The sequence below is a fragment of the Cricetulus griseus genome, chromosome 7 (genome assembly GCF_003668045.3).
Source record: "Cricetulus griseus strain 17A/GY chromosome 7, alternate assembly CriGri-PICRH-1.0, whole genome shotgun sequence".
NCBI classification, from domain to species: domain Eukaryota; kingdom Metazoa; phylum Chordata; class Mammalia; order Rodentia; family Cricetidae; genus Cricetulus; species Cricetulus griseus.
The window spans coordinates 59166259-59181888 of NC_048600.1; the positions used below are offsets into that span (position 1 = coordinate 59166259).

Here is a 15630-nt window from a genome sequence, read left to right on the forward strand (position 1 = left end):
TCTAAAAAAAAAAGTTAGTGTTCTTAGTTCCAGGTTTATTATTAGGTTTGTGAATTAACACATGATTTCACATGTGACCAAGTCCCCACTAGAAAGGGTTTTCAAAAGAGAGAAAGTATATGATTTCCATCCCAGCTGGATAGGTTTAGACGTTTTCTTTCAAATATAAAACATTCCCAAGAATGTATATGATAGATACAAACAAATATATGTAAAATGCAAACATTCTACAAAAAACTCTCCAGTTCCAGTGGTAGATTGGAGTGTGTCTGTCCTGGGAATAGTAACATTTTAGACACGTTCAATCTCTGTTGTGGAGACTGTCCTGGGTCTCTACCCATGAGATGTAAGCAGCACCTCTTCCCAAGCACTCTCAACAGCCAAAATGTGTCCCTAGACATCACCTTGAGGCCCTGAAACCTGAACTGCCCTTAGCCGAGAGCTGCTCTGTCTGTGAAAGGGTTATTAAGTGGAACTTTGTCATATATACACTAAAGAAGTTTTGACAGGAATAAACGTGACCAGTTTTTGTATTTTACCCCCCTCATTACTAAACCCAAACACTAAATATCTATCTAGGAGGCCAGAAAGGAGCAGAGAGAAAAGTAGGAATCAAAACAATTAAAATTCACCTGGGAACATGAACAGCTCAGTCACTAGCCCAATGCTGAGGCTGAAGTTGGCGCGCACGCTTGTGTGTGTGTGTGTGTGTGTGTGTGTGTGTGTGTGTGTGTGTACGTGTGTGTATGTGCATATGCATGTGTGCCTGCGTGTGAGCTTGCACTTTAGGTGCTTAAGCAGGTACTTAAAAGCCTGAGTGGGGACTCTTGTTTGGGAACTTTTTATTTGTTCATATTTCAAGGACTTGGAGCTCCCTTCCTTGTTCTGTATGAAAGTAGATTAGGTTTCTATGAAATTAGCATCTCTTGAAAGCTTCCTGTAAGTGGCCAGAATGTACAGATTGTTCTCAAACTGTCCAGGGACCACGTCAGACTGCTTAAGAGACTGTTGCATAAAGAATTCAGTCATTAGCCAGAGTGGTAAATTCCTTGGGTTTGTTATTTTTGGTTGTTGCCGTTCATTTATTTTTAATGGCTTACATACTACTTTATAGCAAGATTTTTTTTTTTCTAATTACAAGGTGTCCTTATGGCTTTCTTACTGAATTCCTTACCCTCTCCCAACCTCCACCCCCAAATGTTCCAGTTGAAAGTGAAGAGGCTCCCACAGAGGACTAGAGAACATTGTCCCAGTGTTTGGTTTTGTAGTGCTTAGGTTCTCTGTCAGCATTCCGAGTGTTACAGAAATGTAAGAGGTCTCGGGGTGTTCGTGGCACATGCCTTTAATCCCAGCACTCGGGAGGCAGAAGCAGGCAGATCTCTGTGAGTTCCAGGCCAGCCTGGTCTCCAGAGCAAGTGCCAGGATAGGCTCCAAAGCTACACAGAGAAACCCTGTCTCGAAAAACAAAACAAAACAAAAAAAGAAATGTAAGAGGTCCATGGAGGAAAAGACTCTTCGGTTCTGGGAAGGACAGTGGGCGTGCTTACATCTAGCTGGCTTAGTGATGGCTTGTCCTCTTAGACCTTCCATATTGAAAAGTGGTAATGCCCCTCCTTCCTGACCAGCTCATCTGGTTATCTTCAGATGGTCACAGAGCATAAGTTAGAACTCTTTGACTTGAATCATGAATTTGCTTTTGTCTTAAAGTGGCTCATGGTTTGTGTACATGTATGGTGTGCATGTTGCCTGTTCACAAGGTGTGGTTGGATGCACATGCAGGCAAGTGTGTTGACACCAGGTGTCTTCTCTATTGCTCTTTGCCTTTATTCACCAGGTCAAGGTCAACTCTTCATTTATGGCTGTTCTAGTTAGCCAGTTTGTTCCCTCCCCCTTTGCCTGGGATTATAGTTGGTCCCCTAACTGTCTGTCTTATCTTGCATGGCAGTGCTTTGTGTTCCAAGCCATCTCTGCATTCTCTTTCCCAGTGTCCCTTTCTCCATCCCCTTTCCTCCTTTCCCATTCCCCCTTCTTCATTCCCTCCATCTCTGTCTTTGTGTTATAAATTAGAGCTAACTGGAAGCAGGAGTGTTATTGTCAGTCTAGGGTGCACTGAAGGTGCATGTAAGTTGGACTTGGAGATATTTTTTAGCCCGAATCTTCATTTCAGTTCTACACTTTGGGTGCAGTGCTGATCTAGCCAGAAGAGCATCTGCATAGTGGTTTCCCTGTGAGTTGAGCCCTCTCACCACAATCAGTTTCACTTCTGACAAGCTCAGCTTAGCTCAGCTGGTTCCACAGAGGAGTCTACTACCTACTTCTGGGCCTGGCTGTCTCACCAAGGTGGACTTGCTGGCCAGCCAGGTGCATTCTGCAGGTCTGTCCTGAGAAAGACAGACGGATGAAGGTGAAGGAAGGTAAAGAGCCTAGGGAAGATGCTGTGTTCTGGAGTAGGATGGTTGACAGGCAGGGGTTAGGTTGGCCTGGAGCAGGGATGATGGCAGTATTTGTGGAGAGCCACTACCTAGAGTTCTAGAAGGTGGCAGTACAGGCAGCAGCAGGAGGGACTTGGTCAGAGTGTTGTCACGACCCTAAGACTGATTATCTGCTGGGATATAGACCTCCTTTAGTGGACTTAGCTGTGTGGAGTAATGCATATACAGAGCATGGAAAAGAAGGAAAGCAATGAAAAGGACTAGTAGAAAAGGGTTTAAGATCAAAGGGGTGTAGTATATATAGACTTGGCTTTTATAGTAACGTGTGAAGAGAGGAGTAAAACAAGTGTTACTTATGCTAACGTAAAAGGGGGACAGAACCCAGCCAGATGAAAAGCAACCTGGTGGTGTGGAAGATGGAAAAGATGGATGCATGTATAGAGCTATGCATCAGCTTAAGAATTCAGTTCTGATAAGTATTGGATCCCCAGTTACTGAGTTCCTCCACTGAAGTAATAAGCCAAATCAAATCAAATTAATAAATCCAGATTTAATAAACAGAGCAAAGCATAGTACTCGCCATGACTCCTGGGGAAGGCAGGAGGGAGCTAGGCCTTAAATAGCCTATGGGAATGATCTTATGCATCTCGGGGAAGGAGCAGCTGATATTGGGCTTTCTTAGGGGCAGGGTCTCAAATAGGAGGAGTGGCACTGGGTGGAGCTTCCCAAGATTCTGTAGAGTTGTAACTAACTAATTGTGAGAGTAGTGTTGCTTATAGCCCAGCAGGGTGTTGGCAGCATACATATACAATAGTTTCTGTTTGGGTTACAGTTTTTTTTTCCTGGCTAGACAAACATTCTACTACTGAGTTATGTCCCTAGCATCTCCTTAGACATTTAGTTATGCGATATTAGAATTTAAGATGAGGAAAGTCGAAGGGAAGCCTTTAAGAAGGTGAACTAAAAGAAAGCATTCAAATAGTGCTGAGCCCCTGACATTCCAGAACAGCAGAGTCAGATGTTCTAAAGATGTTCTAGAAGATACTGTTGAGTCTGCAGTTGTGCCATAAAATGTGGGTAACAGTGACACATCCAACAGGGCTCTCTCCTCTCCACCATCTCCATAGGCTCCTGGATTTGAGCTCATGGGACCCATGAGGAGCCTCGTGTGCTGATTTTGCTTTTCTGTTGATGTGGCATTCACGTGGCAGAATGCTTCGTGTACTCATTGCTTTACCCAATCCCCAAACATTTTCATTACATCAGAATAAAACCCAAGGCTCCTCAAGCAGCACCCTACTTCCACTTTTCTTGCTGTGTTACAGTATCCTGGTAAAAAGCAACCTGGGAGGGAAGGGGTTGTTTTTCTGGCCTACAGTCCTGTCATGGGAAAGTCCGAGCAGTAGTGCAGAACACCGAGTCTGCACTCAAGAGCAGGGAGTACAAACGTATGGACCCTTGCTGGCTTCCTTAGTCCCAGCCAGCTTTCTCTGAAGTTCCGGCCCCGCCCCTGGAATAGGAGTTGTCTCATTCTGGGTGGGTCTTCCCAGTCATCAGTCAGGCAGTCTCCACTGTACATGTCTCTGTACATTGTATCAGTTCTTCCAAAGCTGCATTTCTTGCCAAAATTCTCTTCCCTCAGGCCAGTCTGTTCTAGACAAGCCCTTAATTGAGACTGCCTTTTTAGGTGATTCTAGGTTGTGGTACATTTGACATTTAAAACCACAGGCGGTTAAGTTCATATCCCCACACTCATATCCCCTTCCCACACACACTAACCCAAACCCTGGCAACCTGTAGTCTGCTTTCTGTCCGTGGGTTTTCCCTGTCCCCTGTGCCCTATGTACAGACTGTGCTGTGGCTACAAGGAAAAAGTTGGACTTCAGTGGACCTGGCAATGCCAAGATTCAGTCATTTCTTTTAGATAGACTTTGTTGCTTTAGTATCATTTCGTAGGCGCTGTATTAATGGTGTCTATATGCCTGTTATTTCTCTTCTACCCTAGGACTATATAAAGTTGTTATGTGATGATTAGCCATAACAATCAGAACTTTGTGTTATTTGCAGAGAACACATTTGTGCCTCTATATCAGACCCTGGTTCACACTGTAGAATGTTACTTAGCCTTTACCAGGTGCCAGTCATGCTCTCTCCTCCCCAGGTGAGAAAGCCAGCATGACAAAAGTGTCCCCTTAGCCAATTGATCCTGATTAACAAATGCTGACTAAAACCTTCCCTCTTGAGCAGGTTTTTTCTTTGAGTGTAAATGTGAGTAATCAGTCATGTGTTAGAGACAGTCATCAGAAGGTGCCAAGAGACAATTGCTTCATGACTGCAGCCTTAGGTGCTGTCGTTTTAAACATTCCCTGAACGGTTTCTATTCTTTAAAAGAAAAAAAAAGTTAAATTTTGAATTTTTGGCAGCCCTCTACTGCTTAGTTATGTAAAGCTCATTCCAAACTGACAGTGCTATGCTGAAGGCATTCAGCCTGATTAGCCCAACAGGAAGTAATGCCTTGGAAAAAGTAAATATAGAATTCTAGTTTGCTCAGAAATACTAGAAACATTGAAAGTATTTTAAAGTACAGAGCATAAAGCATTCAACAGTTGAGGCAAACAGGGAAGAATCATTTTTCCATAAACTTCCTTTCTTCAATATAAAAATTCCAAGCGACTCTCTTGTTGCAGTCCCAGTGGACTTACCAGATAGGCAATATTCTCCCCTTTTGTGCTTCTGGCCTCTGTTTTCCAAATGTAAACAGTTCATTTCTGCCCCATACTGAAGGAATTAGCTGTGGGCAGGGCTATTTGATGTGATATGGTACCTCTTTAGAAGTGGAGGTGCTGGTGCTGGAGAGAGCTCAGACGCTAAGATGGCTACTCTTGCTGAGGACTGACATTGGGTTCCTTGCACTCCCACCTTTAACTCCAGCTCCAGGGGATCTGATGCCATCTCCTGGCCTCCACAGGCCGTGCACTGGTGTACATATACCCACACATGGATGTATACATAGACTGAAAACAAAAAACAAAGCCCGTTAGAATGTAGATACTACATTTTTCTCTTCTTAGATATTTTCCTTGGATATTAAAATTTTTATCATAGGTTCTTTATAGTTTTGAAAGAATGGCTGTGAAGGGTTTTCCTGTTGTGAAGCAGCTTTCTAGCTAGTTTGTTGTTTTCTGTATAGCTAATGGAATAGGTGGGGATAGACCTTGGAGGAAATAAGACAGAGGTGCTGATGGAAGCAAACCAGATGAGGAATTTACTGTACTGTCTATCATTAGACATTTTCTGTTCCTTAGTTTTGAGAGAGGATGTCTCCACTGGTTTTTTTTACTGGGTGTCAAATATTGAGTAAGGTGATGGGAAAAAGAAAACTCCCACAAACTACATCTTCAGGAACAATTTCTGCAGAGTCAAATGCAGTGCTGGTAAACTGTCTCTTCCCATTGCATGGAAGATGAGATGAAGCCTATCCCTGTATGCAATTCTTTGTATCTAAAGTCTTTTTCGCATGTTGAAAGAGAAGTGGTAAGATGAGTTTTTATGAGAGTAGGTGACTGAGCTACCTCTCCCTCATGCAGTACATTCTTCTTACTGTTTTTATTCAGGGACTATGTTAGGAGTGAACTGGAGTCTGCCTATGAAGGACCAATGTATTTAGAACCTCTCTCCCTGAATCGCTTTACCACAGCCTTAATAGGTAAGTATTGTTAAGATTTAAAGGTATTGGTTTTACCATCTAATGAGAAAACATTGATTCATAGTCATTTAAAACATAATTTAAAAATTCAGATTTGTTTATTACTCTCCCTATAAAGTCACTGTTTTGTTTGGGGGCTTTTGTTTGTATTTAGGGGATTTTGCTCCTTTTGTTTTGGTTTGGTTGTTCAGACTGGGTCCTGCTGTGTAATGGGGATGGGGGGTGGGGTGGGGGTGGGTCCAGACTTCTCCCTCCACTTCCCTCAGACTCCTGATCGTCCTCCCTCTGCTTCCCTGATCCTGTTTTCATAGGCAAGTGATGCCACATCCCCCTTTGACTCTGACTTTGTACTTTTACTTTCTTTCTCCCTTCCCTCCTTTCCCTACTCCTTTGCCCGCCCCCCACCTGCCCTTTATTTCTGGCAGTGCCTCATGTGGCCCAGACTGGCTTTGAACTCATCATGTAGCCAAGGATGAACTTGAACTGCTGCTTCCCCTCCTGAGGGCTGGGGTTTTATCACTGCTGGGGCTTGAACCCAGGGATTTATATGTGTTTATGTTAGAAACAAAGAATAATTGTCTTGTACAAAGGAACATATGAACAAAAATAAAAGATGCTGGACAAGCAATTATTTGCAGAAAGTGTGGGACAGAAACCAGATCTGGCTAGCAAGCATGAGGTATGCTGGGGCAGGAAGTTCACTTGGATTTTATTTTAACTCAGGTGGCGACTGTCTTTTCCCCATTGGCTGGAGTCTGACTCAGTCTTTCGAAATTGGCTAGTTTTAAAAGGGTAAGGGGTCAGGAATCCGTGCTTCAGGTTACTGGAATGCAGCTTTTTTAGTAAACAAAAATTTTGTCATGTGGAGAGAAAAAAAGGTTTGCATGATTGGTGGGAAATTCATGGAATTAGGGCCTCAGTGGGTAAACAACTACCTTATAGAAAGCAAAAAACCCACCCCTCACCTCTCACACTAGTGGGCACTCTACCAATCAAGCTACAATCCAGCCCACCTGTTCTTCCTCGGCCTACACATGTTCCCTTCCTTCCCTTTTCCTACTTACTTTGAAGGAACCAGCCCCCCATTTCGGCAGCCATGACAGTGACACATGCTCGCTATGATCTTGCCTTGGTCACTAAGAGGTTAGGTGCCTGCCTCATGGCAAGGAACCAATCAGAAGTTATCTGGTGGCGCTATGTTTTATGGCTCTGGGTGTGCTTTATGGAAAAGTGCACAGCAATGACACGCAGAGCATAGCAACCACCCTGGGAGGGCCTATGGGCCATAACAACCAATTGGCCAATCAACACAGGACAAGCCCTCCAAGCCTGGAGGCACACCAATCCTGAGCCTGTGCGTACCCCGAGACACTTCCCTTACGATGCCCTACAAAATCTCTCTGCAGCCGGCTCGAGCTGTCTTTGCTAGCCATCCGCCATGGCGAGTGGGTGAAAGACCCGATAGCTCGTTAAAAAACAGTAAAGCCTCATGCAGTTTGCACCAATCTCTGGAATCTGCCTGGTAATAGGGGTGACCGAGGTCGTGGGCTGGGACCCCAGATACCTGAGTTTTTCCGGGGGTCTAACAACTTCCTTCCATCTCCCTACCTCCCTTCCTCTTCCTCCCTACTTCCTTCCTTCTTCCCCCTTCCTTTCACTTCCTCTCTTCTTCCTTCCTCAAACCCTCCCTCCTTTCATCCCCTTTCCTTCACTCAACCTTCCTTCCTTCCTTCTTACATTTAGTGTGTGTGTGTGTGTGTGTGTGTGTGTGTGTGTGTGTGTGTGTGTTGCAGGAGTTCATTTCTCCTTCCATCCTGTGGGTCCTGGGAATTCAACACAGGTCATCAAGTTTTTCACATAGATGTTTCTAATTTTTCATATTTATAATCATATAAAAATAGTTCATAGAGATTTATGATTCTTAAAGGGTTTTTAAGTATCTGGGAAGATTAATTTTTAAACATCTAGTCATTACTTTGAAAGGCTAAAATGAGTTAGATAATATCTCAGATTTACTTATGGCTGTTGAAAGTGAGCATCCTATTGTCAGAGATAGGTCCTTGTACTTGATTAAAGCAGAATGTTAAAAATAGAAAGTGCTGGTTTCAAAGCAAATAGATACAGTCCAAAGTGAGCCACCCACCTCTCCTGCACTGGAGATCCCAGACAGGAAGTGAGGGAACTGACTGAAGCCCAGTGTTAGAAGGAAAATGTTCTAGGAGCAGCTGTCTTCTGAGATCATCACCCAGCCCTTTATACAGAGAAGATGACTCAGGGGTGGACCACAGGAGTTGTGTGTCTGGGGACTGATCTAGGCTGTACAGATGAAAGAAAGCTGTGTTGTCCAGAACTCAGCCACACATGGCTGGCAAGCACTTGAAATGCCACTCTTCCATATTCTAATGCATAGTGTGTGTAGAGCACTCAAGTAAGTTTTACTTTGTATAAAAGGGTATAAAATGTCCTTGGAGTCTCCAATAACATACGAATAGGACTTGGGGTATATTTGGTTGTATAAAGAGTACTAGTTCTTGATTTTACCTCCTTTCCTTTGCCTTTTGAAATGAAACTCTGAGGAAAAAAGACTCCTTTAAAAAAAAAAAAAAAAAAAAAAACTACAGAGAGGAGCTCTAGGTGTATGTATGTAGCTCCTCCCCTCCTTCTGTTGTGACTTCTGGGGACAGCCATGGGCCTGTTAAACTTTTGAGTGTGGAATGAGATTTCCTTGCAGGGTTTCCCCTGCATCTTTTGAATTGTGAAGGCAAAGGATGAGTTTACTGAAGCCTGGGGAAGGGTGTCAAAACTTGTCCAGGATTTTCTCTTGAACTTGAGATTCTCAGTGTCAAAAGTGGCCAGTGGCTCATCCTTATCAGCAGCAGGGGTGCTTGAGGGGCTCCCAGTGATGGGGGAGATCTTGGAAGTACACATATTTGGCCCCCGAGAGGAAGACCAGTTTGGCTTGTTCAGTCCAAAGGGCACCAATACAACATCATGAGCTCAGCCAAACAGGAATTGACCCACTTCCCTCATCATACTGCTGAGTCAAGGAGAGAGAGGCCACCACAGTTCCTGCTCTGCCAGTTGTAGGTTATCTGTCTTAGCAAAGGAGGGGAGGCGCAACTGTGCTGCCCACCCCCTTACTACCCTCCTTACTCCCTCCTCCCTTATTCCCTCTTATACTACTTTCTCTTGTTCTTACTCTTTCTCTTCCTCCCTCCTCCTCTTCCTCTTCTTCTGTTTCATTTGTGTGGTTTTTTGAATCAGACTCTACACTGGTCCAGGCTGGCCTGGTTATATTCTTAGTATTGGTAGCTTAACTAAGATCTTGTTGATAAGGTAATAAAATGATATATCCATGGTATATTAAAGAGTATTTTTCTTCTCATGTTGATTTTAAAGTAAATTCCACTCCGGTTTCAGTAGTAATAAGCTCTTGAGTTGGAGATTAGCTGTGTGGTGGAACTCCATTCCCAGCACTACAAAAGGAGAATTAGCAAACATACACAAAAATCCATTTAAATGTGACATGATTTTGCAGAGGTTTCAGCCTTCCTGGAGTTGTTTCTAATTGAGGAGCCCTAGATCTGGAGAGTTCATCGTACAAGGTGATTTTGCTTTACTCAGCCTTACCAGTTTGAGTAGGCATCTCACAGGGTAAACCACTCACCCCTGGAGCTGCAGGGTGTTCCCACTGTGACATCCTCACAGAAGCAGGATAACAGATCTCAAAGAGAAAATGCCTTCTGAGTCAGGGTCTCTCAAAGAAGATAGGAAAGTGTCTACTGTGCTCTGCCTGTGTTGGCATGGACTTAGGGGAATTTCAGAGCTGGGGGTGGGAAGAGTTTACATCATGCTGACCAGGGAACTGTAAGCATCACAATGCTGAGTACACTGAAAGACAATGGTGAAAGGTGAAAATGTGCAGTTATTGCACCAGAGCACTTCCTCCCAGTCTTTGTTTTTTTGCTTTCACTTTGTGATCCTGAGTTTTCCCATCATCAGACAGGCTAATTTTATGATGAGGATGAACTTCCTCCTGCATCCTCTCCCGGATGCCCAGTTATCCCCAGGCCTTTCTCAGTTCCTGATGACCACTTCCTTTCCTGCTGTGTGCTCTGCCTTCTGGACAGCCAGCTTCACTGCTGTGGTGTTCTCCTCCTTTTCAGCTCTCTCCCTCTCTGTGTATCTTCTCATTCTTGTCTTTGAAGAGAACTGTGCTTTTGTTTCTGTTTCTGATTCATCAGCTCTATCTCCAACCTGTTTTGTGTTTTAATTTTTGTTCTGTTTTCTTTCTAATGTTAGACCCCTGGAAAACTCAGGCCTCCGGGGTCCCAGCCTAAGACTGGGGTCACCCCAATCACCAGGTGGATTCGAAAACTTGCTACAAACTGTATGAGGCTTTATTGTTGTTTAACGAGCTAACCCCATGTGAGCTCCTTCGCCCACCCGCCATGGTGGATGGCTAGCAAAGACAGCTCTAACCGGCTGCCAGCAATCTTGTAGGGCATCGTAAGGGGAGTGTCTAAAGGTACACACAGGCTCAGGATTGGGTGCCTACAGGCTTGGAGGGCTTGCCCTGTGTTGATTGGCCAATTGGTTGTTATGGCCCATAGGCCCTCCCAGGGTGGTTGCTATGCTCTGCGTGTCATTGTTGTGCACTTTTCCATAAAGCACACCCAGAGCCATAAGGCATAGCGCCACCAGATAACTTCTGATTGGTTCCTTGTCACGAGGCAGGCATTTGACTTCTAGTGACTAGGACAAGGTCATAGCGAGCACGTGTTACTGTCGTGGCTGCTGAAATGGGGAGCTGGTCCCTTCACTATCTGAGACTTGATTTCATTGACTGTTTTCCCTTATTATCTCTTCTGTTTGTTTCTCTTATGCATCATCTTTTTTCGAAGGAAGGCTTGGTTCTAAAGGTGTATCTGAAGGTGTCAGAGTCCCTAATGTTTTTTCTACCAGGCGTCTAGCATATACCCGTAGTCCTAGAGCAGCTGCGGAAATGGAGGCAGGAGGATCCCGAATTTGAAGGGAGCCTGGGTGACAGTGAGATTGTCTGATCCACTTGGAGGATGTGGGCTAAGCAGATACTAGGAAACATGCCCAGTTTAAGCTTGCTCAAGTATATCATGGAAGTGCAAGGTTGCCACAAATGTATACACTTATTCCTGCTAGTACTTTACAATTATGTGACACTAAGAAAAAGCTAAATTTAGCTAATGTTTTGCCAAATACATTCAACATAATGTACCTCACAAATAATAGCAATAACTGCAATAGTGTAGAACAGTGCTAACTGTGTACAAAGTGGAGAAAGCTGATTGCAAAACAATTTGTATACTCTGATCATTATGTAAAATACTGTATGATCAGGAGAGATGATGGATCAGTGGTTAAGAGCACTTGCTATTCTTGCAGAGGACCCAGGTTCGATTCCCAGCACCCTCATCTTGATGCTTACTACTGTCTTTTAAGTGCAGCTCCAGTTGTAGGGGTTTGACACCCATTTCTGGCCCTCTCAGACAAACACATGTATGTTCACATACAGAACACATGTATTACACACATGAATAATAAAGTATAATAAAAATATTCTAAAAATAAAAACCCAAAATATTAGTATCTACTTCTATACAGAAAAAAATCTGAATGGGTAATGAGTAACGCAAACAGTTGTCACACAATGGATTTCACATTCAACTTGTGTGTGTAGCTCTGAAGCTACTCATGGATGCAGGAGCAGAAGAAACTGAAAGCTCTCATCCCATTTCTCTGCACTTCTTTCTGGAGTGATGGTGGTGATCTTCAGCCCTCTCTAAGAGCAAAGGGTGCAAACTTTTCATCCTTCACTTTCAGGATTCAGTCACTTGGGAAGTTTACATGATTCAGTTAGAGATGAAGAGCCTCAGAATAGATGGGGTCCTGTTGAGGTCTTGTGATGGGTAGGCAGCCTTTATCTTGGGCTTTATGTATAGTGCAGAATACCCAGTGTTGAATACCTTTTAAAAAGACGAAATGTAAAAAGCAGCGGCTGAGCCGGGCGGTGGTGGCGCGAGCACACCTTTAATTCCAGCACTGGGGAGGCAGAGGAAGGCGGATCTATGTAAGTTCGAGACCAGCCTGGTCTACCAGAGCTAGTTCCAGGACAGCCTCCAAAGCCACAGAGAAACCTTGTCTGGAAAAACAAAACAAAAACAAAAACAAAACAAAAAAAAGCAGCGGCTGAATAATTCTAACTCTGAAGTAGACATTTAAAAATCCTTTCTGGGTAGTGGTGGAGTACACCTTTAATCCCAGCACTCAGGAGGAAGAGGCAGGAGGATCTCTGAGTTCAAGCCAGCCTGGTCTACAGAGTGAGTTCCAGGACAGCCAAGGCTGCACAGACGAACCCAAAAGAAAAAAATGTCTTTTTCTCTGTTTCTCAAGCCAGCACAAATGTGACCAAGAACTGTAGTTATTTTTTCCCAATTAGCTGTAGGGAATAAGTATTCCAAGTTCACAGGATGTTCAGATGTGTGATTATATCCAGATGAAATTAGGATCTTATTTAAAATACTGTTCAAGAGCTGGGTGGTGGTGGTGAATGTTTTAATCCCAGCACTCGGGAGGTAGAGGCAGGTGGAATTTCAAGTTCAAGGGTAGAGTTCCAGGACAGCCAAGGCTACACAGAGAAACCCTGTCTTGAAAAACAAAAACAACAACAAAAATATTGTTAAAGAATCTTTAGACTTCTTTAAAAACTATGCTTAATTTTTTTTTTTCTGTGTGTGTGTGTGGGGAGGAGGCACATTGATGTCAAAGGACAGTTTGCTTTGGGAGTTCTCTCATTCTACCCTTATGGTTCATCTGATTTAGGTTATCAAGCTTGACAGCAAGGCTGGCCCTATAGTATCTTCCTCCTCCTCCACCTCCTCCTCCTCCTCATCATCATCATGATTATCATTGTCTGATTCTCTTTGTGGACCCAAATGCTCAGTTAAATGCTGTCTGTCCCTCATTTCAGGTCAGCTTGTGGTGTGTACCTTATGCTCCTGTGTCATGAAAACAAAGCAGATCTGGCTCTTCTCGGCACACATGCTTCCTCTGCTGGCACGCCTCTGCCTCGTCCCTCTGGAGACCATCGTCATCATCAACAAATTTGCTATGATTTTTACAGGATTGGAAGTCCTGTATTTTCTAGGGTCGAATCTTTTAGTACCATATAACCTCGCCAAGTCTGCATACAGAGAGTTAGTTCAGGTAAGAATGCTGGGCACAAGCAGGTTGATAGGTTTCTGTGTGAAGACTGGTTCATTTTCCTTCCAGCTGTGGCCGATGTGAAATTTCCTCACAGCTTAGAAGAAGGCCCTCTTCTTGGCCCTGTAAGGAGCATCCAGTTTGCCCTAGGAAGTTCTGCTGTGGAGTGGGTCAGAAAAGGAGTGACTCTCTGGGTTCAGTGTTTGGATTCTCAACTCCGAGGCTGCTCTTGAACACATGCATGACCTTAGCAGGTTCACCTATCTCCACTTTGTGTAAAATGGAGCTGATAACATGATAACACTGTACTCACCTTGTAGGGTAGCCAGTGGTAAGATTCATTTGAGCTCTGAACCTTTTGGGTGATATACAGTAAGTCTTAGCTATTATACCAAAGATGAAAATAACAAAAAAAAAAAAAAAAAAAAAATCAAGTTCCTGACAGGCAACCTTGATTTTCTTTCTGACTCTACTCCTACTGTGTTTCTTCCCTTTGTTTACCTGACCTGTTTAAACTGGGAGCTCACCGGGTTGGTTGCAGTGTGATGAGTCTCATTTAGAAGTAGTGCCGGAGGCTGGCACTCAGGTCATGCTGTTGTAGTTGTCTTTCTCCTTTTCTTAGCCTTTCCCCTAGGACTGATGAATCCCAGATTAGACTTTGGGAAGAGAGGGCTTCTCTTTGATCCAATTGATTAGCTTTATTGTAAATAAACAGTGTTGGTTTGTTTTCTCTTTCACCTCTTGACTGTGGGTGGGACTTTAAAGTACAGGAAACCCTCAGATGGGCCAGATTAATGCCCTGGGGAGGTGCTGTCTTGTGGCTCTGCCAGCAGATCTTGCCAGCAGATCCCTAAACCCTGAGCCTGTGCTCTGCCAGCAGATCTTTGAGTACTATGTTCTAAGCCCTGGGCCTTAACTTGATTCTACCTGCTTTCCTGAAACATAGTGATTAACCTGGGTGGTGTCCCAGAACTAGAACTTTCAAAGAGAGATTTGCATACACTCAGTGTAGAGCTGCCTCCTTGGGGAAGCTGTATTTCTGTTTATAATGAGAAAGGCAAGTTCAACTCAAGACCTGCATTTTGTCTTTGGACCATTGTGATGTGGAGCAATTCTAATTTATAATAGACGGTGGCCATTTTGTAAACATTTATGTACATTAAATATTTAATGGCCATAGGACAGTGTCTTTTTCTCAAAGTCATGATCACCCTCTTAGTTGCTTTGTGGTTTACAAGTCACTAGGGTGAGATGGATGAGCATAAATTACAGGTTATAAAATTTATGACTTGAGAGTTGCTTAAGCAAGAAATAGAAAATGTCCAAGTGATCTGTTCTTGAGTGGAAAAGGGGCAGCCTACTGTCTGCTTTTTTGAAATAACTAGTTTGCCTCTAATAGTAATTGTTACAGCTTGTTAAACAGGTTACTTAACCCTTCCTTCCTTCCTTCCTTCCTTTCTTTTTTTTGGGTTTTTGAGACAGGGTTTCTCTGTGTCACCCTGGCTGACTTGGAACTCACGTAGTCTGAAGACCATGCTGGCCTTGAACTCACAGAGATGTACTTACCTCTGCCTCCTGAGTTTAAAGGATTAAAGGCGTGAATTGCCATCTTCCAGCTTACTTAAATATTTTCTAAATGGGAAAAATAGAAATTAATGTTGACTAGATTAACATTTGCTTTTACTGATGAGAAATTCAAATTTAGAAAAATCACAAATGTGAGGCTGGAGCTCTGGTTAACAGAGCTTACTGCTCTTGGAAGAGACCTGCATTGGGATCCAGCACCCACATGGTGGCTCCAGGGAATCTGATGCCCTCTTGTAGCCTTTGTGGGCCCCTGCATGTACATGGTACACATATGCTCATGCAAGCTCACACATATCCACATAAATTTTTGGAAAAAAAAGAATAAACACGGGCTGGGGAGATGGCTCAGTGGTTAAGAGCACTGACTGTTCTTCCAGAGGTCCTGAGTTCAATTCTCAGCAACCACATTGTGGCTCACAATCACCTTGGATGAGATCTGGTGCCCTCTGCTGGCATTCAGGCAGAAGACTGTATACATAAAAAAAAAAAAAAAAAAAAAGAATAAACACAAGTGAGTGTATTTTAACATCATACCTCAAGCTCTGTATTTTATTGAAACACCCCATCTTCACATGGAGAGATTCCTTTGGCTGCTGGGTTAAGGATTTGTAGGCCACTTATCAGAATGCTGCTGGCTCATCTGGGTCTGGTGCCTGACTTAGGAGC

At 43.6% G+C, this 15630-nt stretch overlaps 1 protein-coding gene across 1 annotated transcript in view; it reads left to right on the plus strand.

Annotated features, from left to right (window-relative positions):
* The window catches only part of Rnf145 (ring finger protein 145), a 48854-nt gene that overhangs the window by 18245 nt on the left and 14979 nt on the right, over nucleotides 1–15630 (plus strand). Inside the window, exons 4-5 of the mRNA XM_027425265.2 lie at nucleotides 6047–6138; nucleotides 13145–13380. Of these exons, the coding sequence (XP_027281066.1) occupies nucleotides 6047–6138; nucleotides 13145–13380 (328 nt within the window). The remainder of the gene's footprint in view (nucleotides 1–6046; nucleotides 6139–13144; nucleotides 13381–15630) is intronic.